Source organism: Brassica napus, chromosome C3 (genome assembly GCF_020379485.1).
Source record: "Brassica napus cultivar Da-Ae chromosome C3, Da-Ae, whole genome shotgun sequence".
Taxonomy (NCBI): Eukaryota; Viridiplantae; Streptophyta; class Magnoliopsida; order Brassicales; family Brassicaceae; genus Brassica; species Brassica napus.
Genome location: NC_063446.1, coordinates 73,875,478 through 73,899,699, shown reverse-complemented (window position 1 = coordinate 73,899,699; position 24,222 = coordinate 73,875,478). Strand labels below are relative to the sequence as shown.

Sequence of the window (24,222 nt, the reverse complement as noted above, 5' to 3'; positions counted from 1 at the left end):
GACCTCCAAAGAGATTGTTGCTGTCACTTCCACCGATCACCAACCGAGCCTCGCTTCCACCGATCAACAACCGAGCCTCGCTTCCACCGAGCCAAGCGATCCAGTTTCAGAACCGAGCCTGGTTGTATTGGACAAGCGTGCAAAGAGTAAACGAGCGAAGAAACCTGCTCCCACTGTGAGATCTCCTTATACGGCAGAGAAAAAAAAAGATAAAGTGGCAGCCTATAATCCATTTCCGCCAGTAAACAAAGATCGGTTGAAGGAACTCGCTGATTGGTTGAAAACTGATCCGTAAGTGATTGCTTTACCCATAATAGCTTGATTTAGTCGTCCAAAACTGATTGCTTTTTTGTTTGCAGTCATTATTTAACTAAGACCGAGGACAAACCACGTACATCACCAACAAGGTGGTACCACTTCCTCCGGACAGCCAGAGGATGGCTGGAAGACTGCGTAAGTCTTCTGCACACGATTTAAGTCGTCTACAAAGTCGTCCAAGTAGACTACTTTCCAGACGACTTAAAGATAAATCGTCTGGAAAGTCGTCTACTTGGACGACCACGTAGACGACTTATATTTAAGTCGTCTGGTAACTTCTAACTTGTTATATTTAATATGCAGCATATAGATGCTTGGATTAATGTGCTAAGGCAGAGGTATCAGGAGAACCCACAAGCTTTCAGGAGCGAGCGAATGTGCTTCCTGGATCACAACTTTTCCCAGTCTTGGAGAGAGCAGTATCACCTCTTCAAAACATCGGAACCTGATCACAAAGGTTTAGGAAGAGTTCTACCTGGTGGGGCGTCGTATTTTTATGACGGATCAATACCTTCATTTTGCCAATCAAACAAGAAGTGGGGGGAGGACATTGATGATATCTATGCGCCAGTGAACTTGGACGACAAGCATTGGGTTGCTATTTGGATATCGATCCCTAAGAGGCACATAGTCGTCTGGGACAGCATACCTTCATCTAGTGTACCAGACGCATGGGATGCGATAATGGAGCCTTTTCTCCAGATGGTCCCTTATCTGCTTGTTGAGTGCGCAGCCACCGACGAAATACGGGTCAAATACGGGTTGGAGCCATACACATATGAGAGACCGCTGAAAGGTGTACCCACGGCCAACAATGGTGATTGTGGCGTGTACACTGTAAAGTACATTGAATGTCATGCTCTCGGTGTCTCCTTTGACCCTAAAGACTTTGCTAGGTGCAACGCAAAGAAAATGAGGGATAATATGGCGGTGGATATATGGAAGGAGCTTGTTGATCAGCATCTAAAAGAAAATGTGGATGGTGATAAGTTCGTGGGCTTGTATGATTAGATTAGTGTTTGTATTTGAACTTGTCTTTGTATTTGAATATATAAGTTGAACTTGTAAATATATAAGTTGTAAATATATAAGTTGTCTGGAAGATTAGTGTTTGTATTTGAACTTGTAAATATATAAGTTGTCTGGAAGAAATAAGTCGTCTGGAAGGTTTTCCAACTGGACGACTTACAAATAAGTCGTCTAGAAGGCTTGTACGACTTATTATAAGTCGTCTGGAAGGTTTTCCAACTGGACGACTTACAAATAAGTCGTCTAGAAGGCTTGGACGACTTATTATAAGTCGTCTGGAAGGTTTTCCAACTGGACGACTTACAAATAAGTCGTCTAGAAGGTTTGGACGACTTGAAGGTCGTCTAAAAATAAAATACACTGGACGACTAAAAATTTAGTCGTCTGGACGGGTAATCAAGACTGGACGACTTAAATTTAGGTCGTCTGGACAACTAGTCAACTGGTTGTGTACATTGTGGTTTCGTATGGCCAGTTTCCTTGCAGTTTGAGCATCTCCGTGCCCTGTGTTTCTTCCTGGGTTTGTGTCCTCTCATCCTAGATAGCTCCAACCAAGATTGCCATCTTGATTTCTTCGGTCTCCCCCGACCACGCTTTAGTTCTGGAGGAAAGCATTCTCGTTCCTCAATATGTTGTGACACGATAGGATATATATTCTCTGAGTATCCTGCATACAGATAATTCTTTGAGTACAGTGGACATACAAGTGTGGAGATATGCAAACCAGCATGTATTCCAGCAGCTATAGCATGAGAGCAAGGTATTTTCTCCACTCCATAGACACCACAATCACACTTTGCATGTTCCAAATCAACCACACAGTCCATTTTGCCACCTTTGACAAAGAAATGCCATCCATCAATTGGTTCGACCGTCATCGTACCCGCTATCTCTTCTCGAACAGCAAGCAAGTATTCAACACCCCCGCTATGTTCAGTTGTGAGACTCAAAGCATCTTGTCTCCTTTTCCAATACCATTTTCCTAACTTCTGCCTTATGAACTCCAGCAGGAACGTAATCGGAAATCCTCTTGCTCGCTTCAGTGCGGAATTAATAGATTCAGCAATGTTGCTTGTTTTTATGTTGAACCTGTTCCCCTTACAATAAACCCTTGACCATAGCCTGACGTCGGCTTTCTCCAAATACGTTGCAAGTTCCGGGTTTGCACTCCGTATCTCAGCCATGTACCGGTCAAAATCGTAAACCGTGTGAGCATAAGCAGCCCCTTTCACCAAGTACATGAGATGTTTCCCTTTAAACTTTTTGACAATGTTATCTTGAAGGTGATAATAACATATTCCTCGGGTTGCCCAAGGAAACACCTTATCACACGCACTTTTAATGGCCTTGTGCCGGTCGGAGACTATCACCAGAGGCTTGTCATGAGATATACAACTAGCCAATTTTGTGAAAAACCATTCCCAAGAAGGTATATCTTCCTCATCCACGATCCCAAAAGCCAATGGGAATATCTGAAAATTGCCATCTTGTGCGGCTGCAACTAACATAGTTCCTCCATACTTTCCACTTAGGTGAGTTCCATCCACCACAATGACCCTTCTCTGATACTTAAAACCTTTGATAGAAGCTCCAAAAGAGAGAAATAGATACTTAAATCTTTTCATAGAATCAAGTTCTATCGCCGTGATAGAATCAGGATTTGCAATGGAGATTTGCTCGAGATATGATGCCAGACGCGAATACCCTTCTTCTGCTGATCCTCTCACCAATCTTTGTGCATATAACAGTGCTCTGTATGAAGTGGTGTAATCAAGCGCCATGCCAAACATGTTCCTCATTGCATCAGTGATATGCTGCGGAGTTATCCCATCAATGATTCCAACACGATCAATGAAAAGACTACCTACATACTTCGGAGTACAGTGTCTCCGCTGAGCGATTCGGTCTCCCGCTGAGCATAAATGTTTTTCCACATACTTTGTTACCCAAAACGTGTTTGTCCCATGTTTGACACTCGCTCTGACCTTCCATCCACAATAGCTAACCGGACATGTTGCCACAACGAGAGTTTTCGTTGATTTGTATAATTTGAAAGAAAACTTACCCCTCACTGCTGCCAACCGCAGCTCTGAAAGCAGAGCACCCTTGCTAACAAAACTCTGGTTGACATAGATACTGGTACCATTCGATTTTCCTCCTTCAATAGCATTTGTCTTAGCATATGTCTTTTGGATTTCTTCAAAACAAATATTATCATCATCTTCCTCGTCCTCATCTGGAACCTTTCCATAAAGACTGTAATCCCCACCATTCTGATCCGTTTCACCAACAATAGAATTATCAGCATCCTCCTCCCCATTTTCCTCCTCCCCATCTTCTTCCCATTCACCAGCTTCATCATTATCACCAACATCTTCTTCCCATTCACCAGCTTCATCATTATCACCAACATCTTTTTCCCATTCACCAGCTTCATCAATATCCCTTTTCTCTGAAACCGTTTCGACCTTGCTGCGGCTTGATACACAAAGACATACTCTATGGGTTTTGAGTATCTCCAGCAAGTTTCGAACTTGTCTATCACTTGTAACATGAATGGGAAGACTGCCTGGAGCCATCATCATTTCTGCTGGTAATGAGTAGCTAATCTCCACACTCACTGTTCTCATGTCCAGGTTATAATCTTCTTGAGCCATTGCAACAAGTTCAGCATGTGTTGAATCTTCATTCAATAAAAACAATCTTCCTCCTTTGAGATCATCAACCACAAAATCCCAACGGAAATCTCTCAACAACCATTCTCCATACACTGCATGTAACTGAAAAATCATCTGCAAATATTCAAAATAAAACACATTAGTAAACATAGAGAAAAGGGAAATGAAGAAGTTCAATAAACATTGCCGCAGACGACTTAGCATTAAGTCGTCCAGAAGACTTAAAGGTAAGTCGTCTAAAGAGGTCACTTTTGCAATTGAAAATTAAAAGGGACGACTTAATTCTAAGTCGTCCGGCTTTGTTTGTTAAAAAAAAAACTTCAGACGACTTATATATAAGTCGTCTACGAGAAACGGGCTAGTTTTGCATTTGACCGAATCGTGTCAGATCTTTGACTATTTCTGGACGACTTATAATTCAGTCGTCTCTGGGAAAGTTAAAATTTCAATATTTTATGAAAACTTGACGACTTACGTGTAAGTCGTCCTAGGTTAGTTTTGTAATTGAAAAATAAAACTTGAAATTTAACTTTCTCCAGACGACTTAGATGAAAGTCGTCCAGCTAAACGACTTAATTTAAGGTCGTCCGGGATAAGCAAGGTTTGACCAGAAAATTGGGAAAAATTCTGGACGACTTTGCTTTCCCCGGACGACTTTAAATTAAGTCTTCTGGAGGGACGACTTTATATTAAGTCGTCTGGTTAAAGTTAAATTATGAAGTTTTATTTTTCAATTACAAAACTAACCTAGGACGACTTACACGTAAGTCGTCAAGTTTTCATAAAATATTGAAATTTTAACTTTCCCAGAGACGACTGAATTATAAGTCGTCCAGAAATAGTCAAAGATCTGACACGATTCGGTCAAATGCAAAACTAGCCCGTTTCTCGTAGACGACGTATATATAAGTCGTCTGAAGTGTTTTTTTTTAACAAACAAAGCTGGACGACTTAATTTAAGTCGTCCGTTTGACCAGAAGACTCATCAGTAAGTCTTCTACATACAGATGACTTACTAGTAAGTCTTCTACGCGAACAGATCTTGAAAAAAAATTCAAATTCGTACCTTAAACTAGGTGAGATGACTTCGTTTGCACACAGGGTCTTCTCCAACCACCCAGAACCTCAAACGAAAGCAACCGTAAGTCAAAACGAAAGAAATATGGCTCTGCAACCATAGCCCATATTTTGAATCAAAAGCTTGAGTTTTTTGGATGAATATAGAGAGAAAGTGAAAGAAATGTTGTTTTTAGTTCATAACAATTGAAACAGAGAGAGTGTAAAGAGATTTACGTGCATTAAAGGGCATTAAAAGCTCCAAACAGTTCGTACAAGGTTGTTGCCACTATTCATTGCAGTGGCAGTATTGTAAATACTTGAAGAAGATGAGGTTGAGACAGTAAAGAAGCCATTTTCGAAAAAAAAAAAAAAAAATGTTAATGGCATTTTCGTAGATAAAGTGCAGGTGTGGGGTTAAAATCTCAAAAAAAAAAGGAGTCAAAAGAAAAGGTTAGTTTTCTGTTTGACTCCAAGTTTTGAGTCACTTTTGCAAAAAGCCCCCTATTAAATTGATTAAATCATTGTTAAAGAAATATATGGTAATATATTGTTAGTATAAATTTAAGATAAGACAGAAATATTAATAGTCTAGTGAAAAGGTCTAACAACCTTGTATAAGTAGATTTTTTCAGAGTGATTCTCTTTTAATAGAATAGATAGAAGCATATTCGAGTGTATTTATATGTTTATTTTCATTGTTTTATTTTTCACTATATCAAATATAATAATATTTTTTTATTTCAAAGAAGACTTATTTACATAAGAATAAAGCTGAGTAGATCAACTATAATATTTTTAACTACATTTCTACATTTTCGTAAATATATTTTCTATAAAAATTATGTATATTCCTCTTTCTAAAAAATCATAATAATTCTTTTAATGGTTCCAACTTTTTTTTGTCAACAACCGGTGTGTGTGATTAATAGAAGGTTTAATTTTAATTAAAAATGAAACAACATGATTATAATTTTATAAGAAAAAGACCATTTAAAATGCAAACAAAAATTGGTATGTGCTTCGCACGGGATAATATCACTAGTTAAGATAAAACTACTACATAAGATCAAAAGCTAATTTGTTTATCATAATCATTAAAATATTATACATATAAAATTTAAAATTAGGTAAAGTATACTTTAAAACCGAAACCAATAAAAATATATATTTTTTGTTGACCAAGCTATTTTAGACCCGTCAAAAAAATTAACCGTAAAATATTCACAGTTAACTTTCAACAAATCTAAAATGACTTGGTCAATGGGAATGTGTGATTTATTTGTGTTTGATTGAATAGTTAATTTAAATACAAATAGTTAGTAATTTAAATCTTCTATATATTATTTGAGAAGCATTACAACACTTTTTGTAACTACGTGTCATCACTAGAATGATTCTTAGAATCCTTAAAGAAATATGTTGGTTCATCTAAATATATAATAAGTTTTTTATTAAACTAACCATAAATACATTGCATCATTATTTCCTTAAATAAAATTATGGAATTACCTAATGTAGCTAAAGTATATATGATAATTAATTAATTTGAATAATAAAGATTTGATAAAAATAAGTGTGTCTTATATTATATTTGTTTAATTTTAAACTATTAAAATAAATTAAACAACCATAGTAATCATCCCCTATATATTATTTGAGAAGCATTACAACATTTTTTGTAGCCACGTGTCATCACTAGAATAATTCTTAGAATCCTTAGAAAAATATGTTGGTCCGTCTAAATATATAATAAGTTTTTTATTAAACTAACCATAAATACATTATTAATGTGCTTCATTATTTCCTTAAATAAAATTACGGAATTGCCAAATGTATCTAAAATATACTCCCTCCGTTCCTAAAAGATGTATGTTCTGGAAAAAGAATTTGTTTCAAAAAGATACATTTTTTACTTTTTCAATGTATGATTTTATGAAAAATTATAAGTTTCAAAAAAATTAATGGTGTTTATTGAATTTCTATTGGCTAAAAATTATGAAAAATTGTTATTCACAAAAAACAATGCAAATTTAATGAGTTTTCTTAATATATGTGAAAAGTCTAGAATATGTATCTTTTAAAAACAGAGGGAGTATATGACAATTAATGATTTTGAATAATTAAGATTTGATAAAAATAAGTGTGTCTTATATTATATTTTTTTAATTTTAAACTATTAAAATAAATTAAACAACCATAGTAACCATTTAATAAAAAATTAAATTTTTTCTTTATATGTTATATTTTGAATTTTTAGAAATGATTATTAATTATTAAAACTGTTAAAAGTTCCACATTCAAATTTTATGATCCTTGGTTTAAAATTTTTATTATGACATGATACAAATAATTAAAAAATCATATAAGTTGAAAGTCTCATTTAATAAGTATTAAAAATAATATATATATATATATATATATCATTTAAAATTAAATTATATGACCATATAAAAATACATAAATATCTTAATTTTGACATTTAATTTGAACAATTTTTTTTTGATAAAAAAATTTGAAAAAATATTGACAACTTAATTTTTAAAAATATTATAAATTACTTAAACTATTAATCCTACAGTGAAAATTTTGTTATCAGTAATTTAATTTTTTTGCTATAACAAATACAAATAGTAAAAAAAAATATGAGCAAAAAGCATCATTTAATAAATATTAATATTAAAATATACTATATATATATTACTATCATTTAAATTTAATTATATACCATATCAAATAGAAAAAAATATTTTGGATTAATAAAATTTATTTATATGTTCACACCAATTTAATTATATAAGTGATAGTTGCTGACTTTTTAATTAATCAATATATATTTATTATTTCATAGTATGTTAGAAACATATAATATATATAATGTTTATTCTGCGTAAGGCGCGAGTCTTAAGCTAGTACGGTGGTTAAATGGGACTTGTTTGGGCTTGGAGATTATTTTGGCATTTTTTTGTTCGAGTTTAGTGGGCAGAATTTATCCGTCGGATTAATTTCACACAGATGATTAAAACGACTACGTTTTGCTAACTGTCAGATAAGGCCCGTGGAGATAACGCGACCCGGCCTAATATAAGTAGAGAAACCCTGAAACTACCATCGACTCACCGGACCACCAATAATCACCGGCGGTAATCAGATTCTCCTACGAGCCCTGGGTTTCAAACCACTGAAGCAGCCGCAAACAGCTTGAGGATCTTGATGGGAAAATTTGAGATAGCAGAAGAGGTGGAAGGAGATCGCGTCGGCTCTACCGATTACTACTTCGACAGAATCGGCGAACCTCTCTCTATCAAGGAAGAAGACGCTCAGTACGATCTCGAAAACCCTCCGTCGCAGCCCCTCGCTATCTCCGAACGCCGCGGCTTAGTTTTCATCGCACATTCCTCCGGTTAGTAATTCACAAATCCGCGACGATGTTACAGCTCTGACCGTTATTTTGTGTTGAAATTAGGGTTTCTTGTGGGAAGGACCAAGGATGTGATTGCTGCTTCCAAGAACAGTAGTAGGGTTTGTGTCCAGGAGATAGCTCTTGTGGATGTTCCTGTAGGGGACGTTCGTATATTGTCGCTCTCAGCTGATGATTCGATTCTCGCGGCCTCTGTCGATGATGAGATTCACTTCTTCTCTGTGGATTCACTTCTTAACAAGGTATATATGATGGCTCTTTGAAGCCTTTTAGTCTTTGTCTGCCTCTTGTTCATGGTTGGTTCTTCCTTAATCTAACTTCATGCTAATGCTTAGTTTTAATCATTTTTTGATTAATGCTGTTAATTTTTTCTTGGGAACACAACTAAAAGGGCTCTTGAAGCCTTTTAGTCTTGTGGCATAGTGTATGCCTATCACCTCTTGCTCATGTGGGGTTTTCCTTAATCTAACTTCTACTTCATTCTACATGCTAATGCTTAGTTAGAATCCCTGTCTGATTAATATTATACCGGTTCTGTATGAACTAGAAGTAGCACACAATTTGGATAGTTTTGTCTATAATGGCCATTTGCTAGGATTTAGAATCTGTGGTGATTTGACAGTTTACTCACTTTATATCTCCTTTTATGCAGGATGCAAAGCCTTCTTTTTCTTATTCACCTGATGAGTCAGGCTTTGTTAAGGATTTTCGGTGGACAAGGAAAGATAAACATTCTTATCTTGTTCTTTCAAGCAATGGGAAGCTCTTTCATGGATCTGATAGTGCACCCCCTAAACATGTTATGGATGGTGTTGACGCCGGTTTGTTTCGTTTCTTTAGTTTCTCCTTTGGAAACACAATTAACAATGTTATTGGTAGTTATGGAGTTTATACATCTTTTCAGTTGAATGGAGTTCAAAAGGGAGCTATATTGCTGTGGCTCAAGATAATAGCCTGCGTATTTTGTCGTCAAAGTTTAACGAGAAGCGTTGCATAGCACTATCATTTGACTCATGGATTGGTGATTCTGATGAAAACTGTGTTGTGAAAGGTATGTTGCACGTTTTGGTCTTCTTATTTCCTATCAGTATTTTCCGTTTTTGTTCAATTGGCATAGTTGTTGTATGGTATATGAGGTGTTTTCTTATCGACTGAGTCGTACTCTACTCCTATGCATACAATATGATCCTGTTGGAAGTTCTTGTTTATTGGTATCTCCTATCTAAATCATGGTTACGTCCTTATTGTTCTTGTGATGGTGTTGAAATTTCCCTCATTCTTTGCACACTACCATTGAAAAGGTTTCATAGATGGCTCTGAATTCAAACCCTCTCAATGACTGACTGTTTACCAACAATTCTCTGTAACAGTTGATTCTATCAAATGGGTACGCCAGAACTGTATTCTGCTCGGATGCTTTCAGCTGATTGATGGCATGGAAGAAAATTACCTCGTTCAGGTTATCAGGAGTCCAGACGGGAAGATTACTGATGTGAGTAACCAATTACTTGAGATGGAATGAAACTACATATATATTTATCTGGTTTGTGATTTTTTGAGCTTCTTCTTTTCAGGGTTCGTCTAATCTGGTTGCTTTATCATTCTCTGATTTGTTTCCATGTTCAATGGATGATCTTGTTCCGGTTGGTGTTGGACCTCATTTACTCTTTAGCTACGTAGACCAATGGTATTTTATGCTAACTTTGCCTCTCTTTTTATTTTGTTTTCCTTTACCTTCTCATAATTATTGGAATTTTCCTGCCCTCTGCAAGTCATATGTTAATCTTTCGCACTCTAGATGAAACATAGGGTCTTAAGATTTTTTTTTCTTTCCATACGTAACCAAATTGGAAAGCTGTAAATTACCAAGAAGGTTCACGAATGATAGTGTTTTTTCAAATTGAACTAACTGTGATACTTGATACACGCTTCTACCATTTTCTAGAAGTGGATTTGAGCTCATTTACTCAATACTATACAAGTTCTTGTGATAATTTACCATTTTCGTCCGGTAACGTAATAAAGTTAGTCTAGTTATTCCTGAAATTTCCTCTTATCACAATAAGAAACATGGACAAAGTAACTTACCACTATTTTCAAGGGTTGAAGATTGTATATTATTGCTAACTTCTCTTTATTTTCATACAGCAAACTGGCGATCACAGCAAACAGGAAGAGCATAGATGAGCATATTGTTTTGCTTAATTGGTCACCTGGTGATGATGAAAGTGCAGTTTCCGTTGTTGATATTGACCGAGAGACCTTTTTGCCAAGGATTGGGCTCCAAGGTATGCAGTCTAGATCGCTGTATTGTATTTGTGCTTTTTCGTACTGTTACGCGTTTGATATAAGAATGTCATTCTTTTTTTCCAGAAAATGGAGACGACAACATGATCATGGGACTCTGTGTCGATATGGTTTCTGTTGAGGGGACCGTTAATGTCCGTTCCGGAGGTGATGAACTGAAAGAACTCCCTCCATTTTGTGTTCTCGCATGCCTCACTTTGGAAGGAAAGCTGGTCATGTATAATGTTGCTAGGTAGGCTTTATCTCTCATATGGTTATAAGTTTCTCATTGTCCATGATAACATTACAGGAGACATTAAAACTGTGTTACTCTACAGTGTTTCAGGACTCCCAGATTCATCTGACGTTGATTTGGCTTCTTCTTCTGATATAGAAGATGCTTATGCCCCTTCAGTTGGAGATGATCTTCCTGGACAATCTTCGGAAGAGTCTGAACAACAACGAAAATTTAATTTTTCGGTACAAAATGAACAGAAACACCTCAACTCAGAGAATTCAGTTTCTCTGTTGCCTACCGAACAAAGGTTCCAAAAGGAAGAAATTTCTAAGAAGGAAACTGAGTCTGTAAAAAGTTCAGTGTCTGGGGACAACAACGTGAAACAAGAACCCTATGCTGGAAAATTATTACAAGCCGCAGATGGTCAACAAAGCATAATTCCTCGGCAGTTCGGAACAAGTTCTGTACAACCTCCTTCGTCCGTAGGATTTGAAACCAAGATTTTTGCAGGACTCGGTCATATCTTCCCTGTTCCTGATAAACCTCAGAAAGATATAACGGAGCAGTCTAACTCTATGAATTTTCAGACCAGTTTTGCGTCAAAGAGTACACCAGGCTTATTTGCATTTTCCGGCCCGCAGAACGCTATTGTTACGCCACCACAAAATACACCAGCGCAGCTATGGTCAAGTGGGAAAGGCGTCTCACCTCCAAGTTTTGGCTCCGGTCTGTTTCCATCAGTGAAAAATACTCAGCAAAAGCAACCTGAACAGACTGGAACTGGTTATGTGAATCCTCCTACGTGCATCAGAGAGAAGCCTGTACAAGCTATTGAGACTACTAGAGCATCAGCGTTGAGCATTCTAACTCCTCCGCTAGGCCAAAGTCAGGACGCTGATGAAGGGGTAGAAAAAATCGATCCCCTACCGTCTATCCGTGCCTCTCAGCTGTCACTACAAGTGAAATCTTCCTTCGAAAAGTCCTCTAATCATCAGCAGCACAAAACTCCGCTCAATGCTGGACCTCTGAGACTTGAGCATGCCATGTCAAAGCAACCCAGTAATGTAAACTTTTCTCACTATTCTTTTCTGTAAGATCTTATTCATGTTATTATGTATGTTAGGAAAGAGTATTCCGAACTCTTATGCTTTCACATTCATGCTGTGCTCTAGTATTTATCTTACTGAAGTTATATCATTGACGTACCTCTTTATTTCTTTCTTGTGCCAGATAAATGAGATGGCCAGAGAAATGGATGCCCTTTTACAGTCCATTGAAGGACCAGGTGGTTTCAAGGATTCTTGCACCTCATTACTTACAGGTCATATTGAAGAATTGGAGCAAGGACTTGAAATTCTTGCTGGCAAGTGCCAAACGTGCAAGGTGCATTTAAAAGTTCATGTATTTGATTATTGCTTCGTCTTAACTTGCACCTCGTTTGATATTTGACCAAACCAGCCTCATCAAGTATACAAATACTGTCATTGATCCTGGTCCTTTCTCTGTTTATTATTAACTAATTTAATTTGGTGGTCTTCAGAGCATAACTCACGAGCAGCAAGGAGAGATCCAACATCTTCTGGACAAAACAATTCAAGGTGATCTATTTATTTTATCATCCCAGTATGTAGCACGAAAGTATTGTTAGCAGGTAGATTTGTTTTGTTTTCTTCTAAGCGCTACCAGTAATACCTAGAAAGGATTGCCGAAAGAGGCAAGTTTAACTTTTATCCCGTCACATCTCTCTAGACTTTAAATCTCAACTTAAATCAAGATGTTGAGAAGATGGGTAAAAATCCGGATAGATTAACCCACTTTTATATAGGTATCTATCCTTGTACTGGGATACGTGGGAATAAGTACAGTATTCTCACATCTGATATTTGGATGTGATGGTGTGAAATAGCGTGAAGTTCTAGGATGATATTAGCATAAGCTTGCGCTATGAATGTGGGTTTTGCATTTTTTCATATTTGCTCTGGAAGTCCCTATGCTACAGTTTTCTTTTTCCTTGGTCTCTGGATATATTTACCACAGTTTCATATCTTTTACTGCAATCTAGGCTGCAAATCATCAGGTTGTTATTTTGTTTGTCTTATTATTCCTTCATGTGGGGATTTCAGTTTTGGCAAAGAAGACATACATGGAAGGCATGTATAAGCAAACTTCTGATGACCAGTATTGGCAACTTTGGAACCGCCGGAGGTTGAATCCTGAGCTTGAAGCCAAACGGCAGCATATTGTGAAACTAAACAAGGTTGTTTATGGGTTGCTATATCTCACTCATCTGTCTATTACTGCTTTAAGCTCGTTTTGTAATTTATATTCTACTTTTCTCATTCAGGATTTGACTCATCAACTGATTGAACTAGAGAGATATTTTAATCGGCTTGAACTGGATCGCTACCAAGACGATGGAGGACTTCCTCTGGCCGGAAGAGGTGTGCCAAATAGGTCTGCTCCTTCAAGGTATATTTTGTGGTTGTGAACTTTTATTTAAATAAAACATCGCAAGAAATTGTTTAAGTTGACCATAATCTCCCCTTTCCACCACTGAGAAATTGGGTTGATTATTTCTGCAGACGTGTGCAATCCCTTCATAGCCTTCACAACACAATGAGTTCCCAATTGGCAGCTGCTGAGCAACTCTCTGACTGTCTCTCAAAACAAATGACCTTTTTGAAAATTGATTCACCTGTCAAAAAGAATGTGAAGCAGGAGTTGTTTGAGACAATCGGGATCCCTTATGATGCTTCATTCAACTCGCCAGATGCTGTAAAAGCCAACAATGCATCGTCAGCTAAAAACCTATTACTCTCTTCGATTCCTGCAAGTATAAATGCACAGTCAAAACAACGCCAGTCATCTGGTACGAAAAGTTCTGACCCTGAAACTGCCAGGAGAAGGAGAGAATCATTAGACAGGGTAATTGTGGGAGAAACCTTTGATTCAGTACTAGATGAAATAAATATATGCACTTTCTAATTTACGGTGTACCTCACGGTTTGCTCTACTTTATGACCTGTTTTGCAGAACTGGGCTGCTTTTGAGCCTCCGAAAACAACTGTCAAAAGGATGCTTCTGCAGGAGCAACAGAAGACGGGTACGAACCAACAGATTTTGTCGAGTGAGAGATTACGGCCTAAGGTTAATACACAAGAGCAATCACTGCTTCGCCTGAAGGATCATGCATCACCTGTAGTCTCCTCGAATAAGGGTGAGCTTAGATTTAATGTGTAGTGCATTAATTTGATCTTGAATAATGTTCTTGTGTTTCATTTGTATGCGTTATCGCTTCTCTGATTTGACTATGTTATCACTATGTGCAGGAATAATGAAATCATTCCAACAAAACACATCTGAAGCTCAATCAACCCCGTTCAAATCAACGCCAGCTATGCCACAATCTAACAGCCCCTTTAACCTCTCTCCAACACCGACTGTATTTGAACAGACAGAAAAGAAGGCTGGAGGATTTAAATTTTCTGAAGGCAAGGCAAATATGTTTCCTGATAGATCTGCTGGAAGTGTGCAGCAGCAGCCTACTGGTGCACCTGTGCAATCACAGTTTGGTTTCAATACCAATAGCAGTATGCCTGGAAACAGATTAACTTTTCCTGCTGCAATTGTATCAGCTTCATCTTCACCTTTGTCCAGCACGTCTCTTGCTTCCGTTTCCACCGTACCTACACCGTCATCACGTTCATTGCCATCCTCTCCGAAAGATTCAGGTACATATATTCTTTGTCCTCTGTCTATTTCGTTTGATTAACATAATATTCAACTATCATAACTTTAATATCTGGTCAATGACACTGTTATTGTCAGTTTCAGTTCCAACATCTATTCCCATCAGCTTAGCATCACTCCCACAAACACTTTCAGTTGCGCCGACATCTACAGTTTCAGCTACAGGGATCAGTGCTCCATTTGGTAAATCGTTGACCAGTGCCAGTTTAGATCTCAATCAAGCAGCTACGTCAACACCTTCTCCATCACCTGGCCCTACAGCTGGTTTCTCTTTTAAGTTACCAGCTTCGTCTCCATCGTCCCCTGAAATTGTCTCATCTTCAACAGGCCAATCTTCGGTTTTTCCATCTTCGACAGCATCACAAGTGTCAACTAGTCTGGTCTCTGCAACCAGTTCCCCAACAGACAGCAATCGTTTGTTTTCATCAACCTCTTCATCTTTAACTCCCCCTATTACTTCTACCGCTCCTGGCGCGTTTAAGTTTTCTCAAGTTTCTACCCCGTCGTCTGCTGTGTCCACTGCAGAGCCAGTCTCGGAACCTAAAAAACTAGAGACTCAAAGTTCCTCAATTCTAAGTACGGGAAGTACTGCAGAGCCTGTAGCAAAGGCAACAACATCACAGACTGAGCTGCTGCCGGTGAAAAGTGAAATTTCGACCTCAGAGACTACAGTAACAACCCCTGTCAGTACATCTGGGTTCCTTTCTGGATTTTCATCCGCAACACAGTCTAGTCCTGTAAGTATGGCGCCTCCTTCATTCAGTTGGCCTGGTAGTTCTCAGCCGCAACAGCCATCGCCAACACCTGTCTCTTTCCCTACATCCTTTTCAACTTCAGCAAGTCCATTGGGTGAGAAAAAAGACACTGTAGATACACAGGAAGATGAAATGGACGAAGAAGCTCCAGAGGCTAGCCCGGCGGCTGAACTTAGTATGACTGGTTTTGGAGGTTTTGGGCTTGGGTCAACTCCAAACCCGGCTGCTCCCAAATCAAATCCATTTGGTGGTTCCTTTGGTAATGCTACGACAGCAACAAGTAATCCGTTCAATATGACAGTCCCCAGTGGCGAGCTATTCCGGCCTGCATCATTCAGTTTTCAAAATCCTCAACCATCTCAACCGACAGGTTTTGGCGGGTTTTCTACAACGCCTTCTCAAACTCCCACTCAGGGCGGATTTGGCCAACCGTCGCAGGTTGGCGTAGGACAGCAAGCTCTAGGATCGGTACTGGGTTCATTTGGGCAGTCGAGGCAGATTGGTGCTGGTCTCCCAGGAGGTACGTTTGGTTCTCCTACCGGATTTGGTGGCTCTAGCCCAGGAAGCGGCCTCCCAAATGCACCAGCATCTGGTGGTTTTGCAGCTGCTGGCTCCAGTGCTACTGGTGGCTTTGCTGCCATGGCTTCAACTGGTAGGGGATTCGCAGGTGCTTCTTCCAGTCCAACTGGTGGATTCGCTGGCTTAGCCTCAGGTAGTGGTGGTTTCGGCGGTGCTGCTCCAGGATCCGGTGGTGGTGGATTTGGTGGAGTTGGTTCAGGCTCGGGAGGGTTTGGAAGCTTTGCTCCTCCTAATAGTGGAGGTTTTGCTGGAGCATCAGGAGGTATATACATATAGCATCTTAAACATACACAGTGATGCTCTTATTACATCTGTGGACCATTGTATGTCTTTTCAACAGGTGGTGGTTTTGGGGGTTTCGCTGGGCAAGGGCAAGGCGGTGGTGGTGGGTTCTCAGGGTTTGGTGGGAACACGGGAGGAGCAGGAGGAAAGCCATCGGAACTCTTCACACAGATGAGAAAATGAGACGAAAGATATATTGTATATGTTAAAATGAGTATGGCATGCGAGCAAAGTCTCTGATTCACTTTAGATCTAATCTGGTAGCTATGTCGAGTTTTTTATGTTATCTACATTAATGAAAACGTTTGTTTGTGTACTCAATTTCTTAGTTATGTCAGCGGACCCATGCTGGACTAAACTCCCACGTGGCTCATGCCTTTGATCATCGGCTAATAGCCTACATACAAGTGCGCTTTTTCATCATTGTGAAAACCGATTTTGTGGCTTCTTTATAACATCATAAACATAGATATCTAGAACTGATATACATATAAGAAGAATATATCACATGTTGCAAAAACGATAAAATGATTTTGAATTGGGGGAGTTGTGTAAACAAACTAAGGGAAAAATGAAGGAGTGGGAAGGAGCAGAGAGAGAGAGAGAGGCGTTATTCCAGGAAACATCTATTCCAGTGTGTCCCCTTGGTTATAATTTAATTTAATTTTGGGTTAAAGAGATGAAATAGAGATATCCAGAAGAGCCGCATTTTAAATCGCTTTTGAGGGTCTCCGATTCCGACAAGTTCAGAATTTTTAATCGAATCTTAGGTTTTGTCCCCAGAAGAATTTGTGGGGATGAATTTGGGGGAATTGAACAATAATAAGGTGTGGGAGATTAAAGCGTTGAAGAAGAAAGCGAGGGAAGAAGAAGCGAGGAAGATTCTGGAGAAAGTGGCGAATCAGGTTCAGCCTATCATGACTCGACGCAAATGGCGTGTCAAGCTTCTCTCTGAGTTCTGGTAAAATTTAGAAAAAGAAAGGCGATGATGCTTCTCATCATCATCTCGATAGAATAATTATTCATTCACGTATTTTTGGGATTTAGGGTTTATTAATGCTATTGTTGATTTCAGCCCGACAAATCCAAGGCTTTTGGGGGTGAATGTTAATAGAGGCGTTCACGTCAAATTGAGGCTTCGGAGGGTAAACCACGATGCAGACTTCTTATCATATCACCAAGTTCTTGACACTATGCTCCACGAGCTTTGCCACAACGCCCATGGCCCTCACAACGCTTCTTTCTACAAACTTTGGGATGAACTTCGAAAGGTCCTCTTTCCTTTGCTTAATCTGATGTTTGATGTTTTTTTTTTCTTTTTGTAATGGTAGGATGTTCTCTTTGTTGAATATTATCATTGTTCTAAGCTCATGTTTAGCTGCATCACTGTACCTTATTTTAGATAAAATCTAATTGGTGGAATTGTGATTCTTATATAGGGGATAGTCATATGCCTTTTCTGAAAGTAAAATGACTTTAGATTTTGGCTACTTGTTACTTGCTGCTGCACTACTAATTGTCCATGTGTTTGTTTTGTGCCAGGAATGTGAGGAGTTGATGTCAAAGGGTATCACGGGGACAGGCCAAGGATTTGATGTTCCTGGCAAGCGTTTGGGTGGCTTTTCTCGTCAGCCTCCCCTCTCTTCTCTTCGCGCAACGGCAGCTACAGCAGCAGAGAAAAGAGTGCGTGCGGGTAATCTCTTACCCTCAGGACCTCAACGTCTTGGTGGTGACAGCAGCATTATGTCACATCTTAGCCCCATCCAGGCTGCTGCAATGGCCGCAGAAAGGCGTTTCCTTGATGACCTCTGGTGTGGTTCCCAATCCGCAGAGGCTTTAGAAGACCAAGAGAATGATAGTCACGCATGTACGGAACCCCTTTCTGTAAGGTCAGCGAAAAGAAGCAGTAGCTGCTCAAATGCTACCAATTCATCAGGCCCTCCATCTTCCTGGGGATCAGATGTCATTGATTTAACAGAGGAAGAAGCCTCTGAAAGTAGTAGATGTACTAAAAGAAGTTGCAACCCAGCTGGTGATCAAGGTCCTTCGTCTTCATCATCGACTGGTTACAATGCAAACCAAGGCAGAGAAGATACTGCTATGTGGGAGTGTGCAGAATGCACCTTATTGAACCCGGTAAGTGAGTCTTGTAAATATTGAGATTGTTTTTAGAATTGAAACTTCATGCTGTTAATCCATTTTCTGTGCTGTGTTCTTGGAGCAGTTGTTGGCTCCAATATGCGAGCTATGCTCTGCGGCAAAGCCAAAGGAAAAGGAGATGAAGCACAAAGTCTGGTCTTGCAAGTTCTGCACGCTTGAAAACGAGGTGAAGCTGGAGAAATGCGAGGCTTGTGGTCAATGGAGATACTCGTATGGACAACCATTGTCGACTCGTGCTCCTAATGTCGGCACTTGAGGGAAGTTCCTACTGTGTTGTACAAGGACTAAAAGTCCTGTCTTGGCCATAATTCTTTTTTTAGCAACGAGCGATGACAACATAAACCGATTCCCAATTTATTTTTGTGTGGCTGCGTTAGGTTGTTGTAGGATTAGAACTTTTTAACTTCACTTGGTACAAAGAATATATATATATATATATATATATATATTTATATTTGGCAGCAAAACACAAAACGAAAATAGATGAGCAAAGACAGGTGGGTTCTCAGAGGCTTTGGTGGGAACATGGGAGGAGCAGGAAAGCCATCGGAGCTCTTCACACAGATGAGAAAATGAGAAAAATAACTATGTTGCAAGCCAAGTCCTCATGCTTAGATATAAACATGTGTCTACTAGCTCTATCGAGTTAGTATGTTTATCCATATAATGATCGTGTGTTTGTGTACTCTTTCTTTTTAAATAAAAGGTATGTCAGCGGCGGACCCATGCTAGACTGAACTCTCACGTGGCTCATGCCTTTGATAATGGCTAATGTCTTTATTGTTTTTTCTAACAGCATAACATATAATTTTATCATCTGATCAATGATCCCATGTTGGTAAATTAAAAAAGTGATATTGAATCAGGAGAGTTTATAATAAACAAAGTGAGAAAGGAGAAAAAAGGAGTGGGCCTAGTGGGGAAGAAAGGAAGAAACAACAGCGTTATTCCAGTGTCTCTTGATTTTTATTTTATTTTCACTTTGAAGAAAATTTTAATCTCCTGGGAGGATATATTTTCACCTGTTTTGATCTTCTTCGATTCGATGTGATCCCGCCAACGCAAGCCCTCACGAAAATTCTCCACCGTCGATTCTTCTTCTTCTTCTTCTTCGCCCTCCTCTCTCCGTCCGTTGATCTCGCCTCAACATTTCGACATAGGAAGCTTCGTGGGGATCTATTATTTATGAAGGTGCGTGATTGATTGATGATGCTTTGTGGTTCTCTGCGAGATCGAATACAGCCTTGGCTTCGCGACTACGTTAAGCTACAATCTCTCGCCGTCTTCCTCATTTACATCCAGGTCTCACCCCTCCCTCTCTCTCTCTCTCTCTTCGAATCGAGAGTCTAGGGTTCATCGATTCGTGATTGTTTTTTTTCCAGATTGGTTGCGCCCTAATTGGATCACTAGGAGCATTATACAACGGCGTCTTACTGATCAACTTAGCGATTGCGTTGTTCGCGCTTGTTGCAATCGAAAGCAACAGCCAAAGCCTCGGCCGCACCTACGCCCTTCTCCTCTTCTGCGCTCTTCTCCTCGATATCTCTTGGTTCATCCTCTTCACCCAAGAGATTTGGTAATCCCTCTTTCGAATCAATCTTAACTAACCTTTGACAGTTTAACATTCGATTTTTATTGCAGGAGCATATCGGTGGAGACGTATGGAGCCTTGTACATATTCTCAGTGAGGCTGACCATGGCCATGGAGATGATTGGCTTCTTTGTGAGGCTATCTTCATCTCTCTTGTGGTTTCAGATTTACAGGCTGGGGGCTTCTGTTGTCGACACTTCTTCTTCTTCGCTTCCCCGTGAAACGGATTCTGATTTGCGGAACAGCTTCTTGAATCCACCGACTCCTGCTATAGACAGGCGGTGTTCAGGTGCTGCTGAAGAGATCTTGGGTGGTTCTATCTACGACCCTGCCTACTACACCTCTCTTTTTGAAGAGGAGGCCCAATCCAATATGACTTCACCAAAGGTAACACAGGTGAGACTCTTGTTTATCTACTCTCTTTTTAGTCAATCTTACCGCCTTTGATGCCTGATTACTTTTATCAAGACATCCATGTAGAAACAGTTTCTTGATTATTGTTTTTGAACTATTTTAGCACTAGTGGATGCATTGCAATATAATGAGACTGAGTCTGGGTTAATGAAACTATATGATTTTTCTTGTTCTTCTATGGTGGGTGCAAAGAACAAGACTGCTTAGTAATGATAACTTAGGATATAGTAATAAATAATGGCAAGTTTCAGCTGACAAAGCATTGAAGAAGTCGCTCAATCAATCCAATTTTTTTCATCCTTTTGTAGGTGAATCATTATTCAGCTGAGTACAATGGATCACCATCTGCTGCAGAAGCCTCCCGGATTAAGTCTCCCGGATCCAGATCATTGCATGCAGTTGATGTTAGTCTCTCCATTGATTCAACATTTTTCTACGTTTTGTTTCTCTTGCCTTTACTTCTCTCGTATATCACAGTATAATAAGACGGTTCACGTTTTATTTCTTTGTAGGAAGAGAAAGGGTTGAAGCAACAGGAGGGTATGTCTTCTTCTTCGTTATGAGCAAACTCCATTCAAGAACGGTGGTGCTATTTTATCATCTAAACAAAGATGTGCCTGCTTCGCATTAGCTGAGGTTAGAGGATTCGGAGACACTAAATAATCTTCAAGTTATTATAAAGGACGAGAAGATTATATACCACCTCCCAGAAGATGAGACTCTATATGTTGGAGACAAGTAAGCACAGTTCCTACCTGTTTTTTTTCATTATTTATGTTGTATGGAAATATTTATTGAGGTGGGGTGTCTGTGGTTAGAATTAGAGTCAGAAAGTACTTTGATGCATCATATGATTTTTTTCCGGGTTTTTTTCTTTTGTGTAAATGGAGATGCATTAGTTTTGGTTGCAATGGATAGAGAGTATGATGATTCTGACATTGAGATGTCTCGTCCATGTGTGTTTGATACGAATCGTAAAGTAGATGATCTTGAGATTCCAAAAATATTGATAAACCAGCTTGAGTCTGGTGGGTCGCTCATGAGCGTAAAGAAGAAGGTTGTGTTGTTGCATGTTGCAGAGATGGTATGAAAGAATGTTGGGAGATCAGGTTTATAGACATGGTTTTGAATCCTGTTTGGAAACTTTTGTCGAGTTTTCATAAATGGAGTTTGCTCTCCGACTTGAAACTAGAACCACCCATTGTTTGAGTTTCTACAACAAACACTAAAACTTATTGGAACATGTGAAAATAAAAGAACACTGAAGTCTTCTTGTGCCCATCCGAGTTCGCACCGTAGAGCCAAGTGTAATGCTCTCGATAATATAAAAAACGTGTAAGCCCATCTACAATAACTATATCGAAAATAAAATAAAGCCCACGAGAAAGTCGAGCGGATTGAAGCCAATAAAATAAACCATCTTTCTATGAAAAGTCATCTGATCTAATTAAATTAAATTAAATTAATGGAAAAGTCCACTCTGATTAAATCAGTCACCCACACAAGACAAGACAAGACAAGCCCAAGAAGAAGGATCTGGAATCTATCATCGTCCTCCTCTATAGATTTTCAATCCCAACAAAACCTAAGCCCTTTTCTTTCGGTTTTAGCTTTAAAAATCAGAGATTCCTACGCTTTCTGCTCTTGACGAAGAAGATTCGAAGGGTTCTTTAAAGAAAAAGGTGCTTACTTTCTTTCATTTATTGCTGCTCTCTCGCCTGATTTGTTCCAAAGTTTTATGCTTTACTCTCCGTTGGACTCATTGCCACACAGATTCTGCTTCACTTGCTTTGAACTAGTGTTGAATCATAACTTCGTTTACTATTTACAATCAATCATCTGTGAGTTTGAAAAAAAATGGTCGAGACTTGTTCTAGACTTGGATTAGATTCACTATTTTGTGAAATCGTTTGGTTAAAGCTGAGTGTTTGTTTTGGCTATTATGAAGAGGAGGAACCAACCAAACCATGGAAGAAGAAGCGGCAGTTGCATACTGGTGCCACATGTGTTCTCGAACTGTGGATCCATTAATGGAAGCTGAGATCAAATGCCCCTTTTGTGCTGGTGGATTCGTTGAAGAGATGGCTGAGGAAGAGGAGGAAGAACAAGAACACTCTCCAAATTCAAATTCTCTCTGGGCTCCCATCTTGATGCAACTCGTGAATGATCCTTCCCTCCGCGCAAGGAACCAGAGTGCTGATGAAGATACTCAAAACAGCGAGGCAGAGACAGAGAACGATGTGGATTCTCAGCTCCAAGAGATTCTCAGGAGGAGAAGGGGAAGACGTCCCGTTTCCGTTATGCATTTGCTTGATGGTGACAGAGAGAGAGCTGGAAGCTTGATCGTTGTCTCTGGTGGTTCTTTGAGCGAGTATTTCATCGGTCCTGGCTTCGAAGCCCTGCTTCAGCGTTTAACAGATAACGATCCCAACAGATACGGAACTCCTCCTGCTCAAAAAGAAGCCGTTGAGGCTTTGGCCACTGTCAAAATCCAAGAGGGTGCTCTGCAGTGTTCGGTTTGTTTGGATGATTTTGAGATTGGGGTGGAAGCAAAAGAGATGCCTTGTGAGCACAAGTTTCACGGTGACTGCTTGCTCCCGTGGCTTGAGCTTCATAGTTCGTGTCCGGTTTGTAGGTACGAGTTACCTTCGGATGAGACTAAGACGGAGACTGAAAGAACACAACCAAATGGTGACGGTGGTGGAAGTGAGTCTTCTTCCTTTGCAAGCAGACAAGGAAGTGAGAATAGCGATGGAAGTCACCACCCTGAGGACGAGGAGGAAGAAGAGAGCGATGATGATGGTGATGATGGGGTTGAACTCTCAATCCCGTGGCTGCTTAGCAGCTTGTTCTCGTCATCCCAAGACAGCAGCAATCCATCGAGTGGTACGCACTGAAGAAAAGAAAAAAAAAACATGTTTCCTGAGATAACGAAAGCTTTTGATATGGTCATGTAACCCACTTAACCTGTTTTGCTTTTATTGTCTGTACATAAGCTTCCCAGATTTGGTTGAATGCTCTCTAGCTACCACCCTTTGGTAAACAAAAATCTATGAGTGTGTTTAGTCCCCAAACTTTATGGTTGGTTTACTTATAACACTTCATTAGATAGATCTCCTTGTCTACGCGCTTGAAGAACTTATATATTACACTACCTCTCTCTGATTAGTCTTTTTACCGCAAATAAAGCAAGAGATTATATGAATCTATTAAGCTTTATATTTGATCACTTTCTTACTCGCTGTGATCGTCTTGAACTTAAGAGTGATCGAAGTTATAACTCAATGCTTTAGCACAAGTAAAAGAACTGGCCATATGATTTAACGATTGAAGCTACTAATGTGGCCATCTATTTGGTGGCAGGTGCAACAAGCTTGGAACATGGGTTTTAAAGTCCACTTGTTTTTTTTAAAGAGAATGCAAAATAATCAGTAACATCTCAAATTGAGTTGAAATTTTTACTATAGAAAATATTGGATATAAAATCACTTAGTGGACCAGTGAAAATGATTTATTTTTAATGAGTTTAGAAGGAATTTGGTTGAATTTTAAAATTATTGTGGTATTGATTTAAATACTTTAAATTTTTCATCTAACAAATTATATATTTTAAATCAAAAAACTACATCAAACACACATTTAAAGCACAATAAATCTTATAAAAT

At 39.0% G+C, this 24,222-nt stretch overlaps 4 protein-coding genes across 6 annotated transcripts; all 4 read left to right on the top strand.

The window, feature by feature from the left end:
• Positions 1 to 8,153: 8,153 nt before the first annotated feature.
• Positions 8,154 to 16,708, top strand: LOC106360366 (nuclear pore complex protein NUP214). 2 transcript variants are annotated; one of them, XM_013799950.3, is made up of 18 exons: positions 8,154 to 8,484; positions 8,548 to 8,744; positions 9,155 to 9,323; positions 9,407 to 9,553; positions 9,873 to 9,994; positions 10,077 to 10,189; positions 10,651 to 10,790; positions 10,876 to 11,041; positions 11,127 to 12,090; positions 12,257 to 12,409; positions 12,567 to 12,624; positions 13,150 to 13,283; positions 13,371 to 13,495; positions 13,609 to 13,951; positions 14,060 to 14,243; positions 14,356 to 14,757; positions 14,861 to 16,372; positions 16,451 to 16,708. In XM_013799950.3, exons 1-18 carry the CDS (start codon positions 8,295 to 8,297, stop codon positions 16,573 to 16,575), a joined length of 5,244 nt encoding a protein of 1,747 aa, XP_013655404.2. In that variant the 5' UTR covers positions 8,154 to 8,294; the 3' UTR covers positions 16,576 to 16,708. The 2 variants fall into 2 exon arrangements, with proteins under 2 accessions (XP_013655404.2, XP_048607442.1); XM_048751485.1 differs by having other exon boundaries at positions 8,155 to 8,484; positions 14,855 to 16,372.
• A 203-nt stretch (positions 16,709 to 16,911) lies between these two features.
• LOC106360363 (DNA-dependent metalloprotease WSS1-like) lies at positions 16,912 to 19,006 on the top strand. The gene is made up of 4 exons (XM_013799948.3): positions 16,912 to 17,353; positions 17,468 to 17,663; positions 17,935 to 18,528; positions 18,617 to 19,006. The coding sequence occupies exons 1-4, from the start codon at positions 17,190 to 17,192 to the stop codon at positions 18,806 to 18,808; spliced, it is 1,146 nt and encodes a 381-aa protein (XP_013655402.1). The 5' UTR covers positions 16,912 to 17,189; the 3' UTR covers positions 18,809 to 19,006.
• A 423-nt stretch (positions 19,007 to 19,429) lies between these two features.
• Positions 19,430 to 21,495, top strand: LOC106360361. Of its 2 annotated transcripts, none has more exons than XM_013799946.3 (5): positions 19,430 to 19,854; positions 19,935 to 20,128; positions 20,194 to 20,530; positions 20,866 to 20,961; positions 21,070 to 21,495. In XM_013799946.3, the coding sequence occupies exons 1-5, from the start codon at positions 19,759 to 19,761 to the stop codon at positions 21,118 to 21,120; spliced, it is 774 nt and encodes a 257-aa protein (XP_013655400.2). In that variant the 5' UTR covers positions 19,430 to 19,758; the 3' UTR covers positions 21,121 to 21,495. The 2 variants fall into 2 exon arrangements, with proteins under 2 accessions (XP_013655400.2, XP_013655399.2); XM_013799945.3 differs by having other exon boundaries at positions 19,446 to 19,854; positions 20,194 to 20,539.
• Positions 21,496 to 21,994: 499 nt separating this feature from the next.
• Positions 21,995 to 23,661, top strand: LOC106360360 (E3 ubiquitin-protein ligase SIRP1-like). The gene is made up of 2 exons (XM_048751486.1): positions 21,995 to 22,239; positions 22,506 to 23,661. Exon 2 carries the CDS (start codon positions 22,525 to 22,527, stop codon positions 23,452 to 23,454), a length of 930 nt encoding a protein of 309 aa, XP_048607443.1. The 5' UTR covers positions 21,995 to 22,239; positions 22,506 to 22,524; the 3' UTR covers positions 23,455 to 23,661.
• Positions 23,662 to 24,222: the final 561 nt, after the last annotated feature.

What these genes read in the sequence shown, in the direction of transcription:
- LOC106360360 (XM_048751486.1), top strand. Translation starts at nt 22,525, where the DNA reads ATGGAAGAAGAAGCGGCAGTTGCATACTGGTGCCACATGTGTTCTCGA.
- LOC106360363 (XM_013799948.3), top strand. Translation starts at nt 17,190, where the DNA reads ATGAATTTGGGGGAATTGAACAATAATAAGGTGTGGGAGATTAAAGCG. An exon ending in AAGCTTCTCTCTGAGTTCTG is followed by an intron (nt 17,354 to 17,467) that starts GTAAAATTTAGA and finishes TGTTGATTTCAG; the next exon opens with CCCGACAAATCCAAGGCTTT. An exon ending in TTTGGGATGAACTTCGAAAG is followed by an intron (nt 17,664 to 17,934) that starts GTCCTCTTTCCT and finishes GTTTTGTGCCAG; the next exon opens with GAATGTGAGGAGTTGATGTC.
- LOC106360361 (XM_013799945.3), top strand. Translation starts at nt 19,759, where the DNA reads ATGATGCTTTGTGGTTCTCTGCGAGATCGAATACAGCCTTGGCTTCGC. An exon ending in TCTTCCTCATTTACATCCAG is followed by an intron (nt 19,855 to 19,934) that starts GTCTCACCCCTC and finishes TTTTTTTTCCAG; the next exon opens with ATTGGTTGCGCCCTAATTGG. An exon ending in CTTCACCAAAGGTAACACAG is followed by an intron (nt 20,540 to 20,865) that starts GTGAGACTCTTG and finishes ATCCTTTTGTAG; the next exon opens with GTGAATCATTATTCAGCTGA.
- LOC106360366 (XM_048751485.1), top strand. Translation starts at nt 8,295, where the DNA reads ATGGGAAAATTTGAGATAGCAGAAGAGGTGGAAGGAGATCGCGTCGGC. An exon ending in TTTAGCTACGTAGACCAATG is followed by an intron (nt 10,190 to 10,650) that starts GTATTTTATGCT and finishes ATTTTCATACAG; the next exon opens with CAAACTGGCGATCACAGCAA. An exon ending in GCAAGTGCCAAACGTGCAAG is followed by an intron (nt 12,410 to 12,566) that starts GTGCATTTAAAA and finishes GGTGGTCTTCAG; the next exon opens with AGCATAACTCACGAGCAGCA.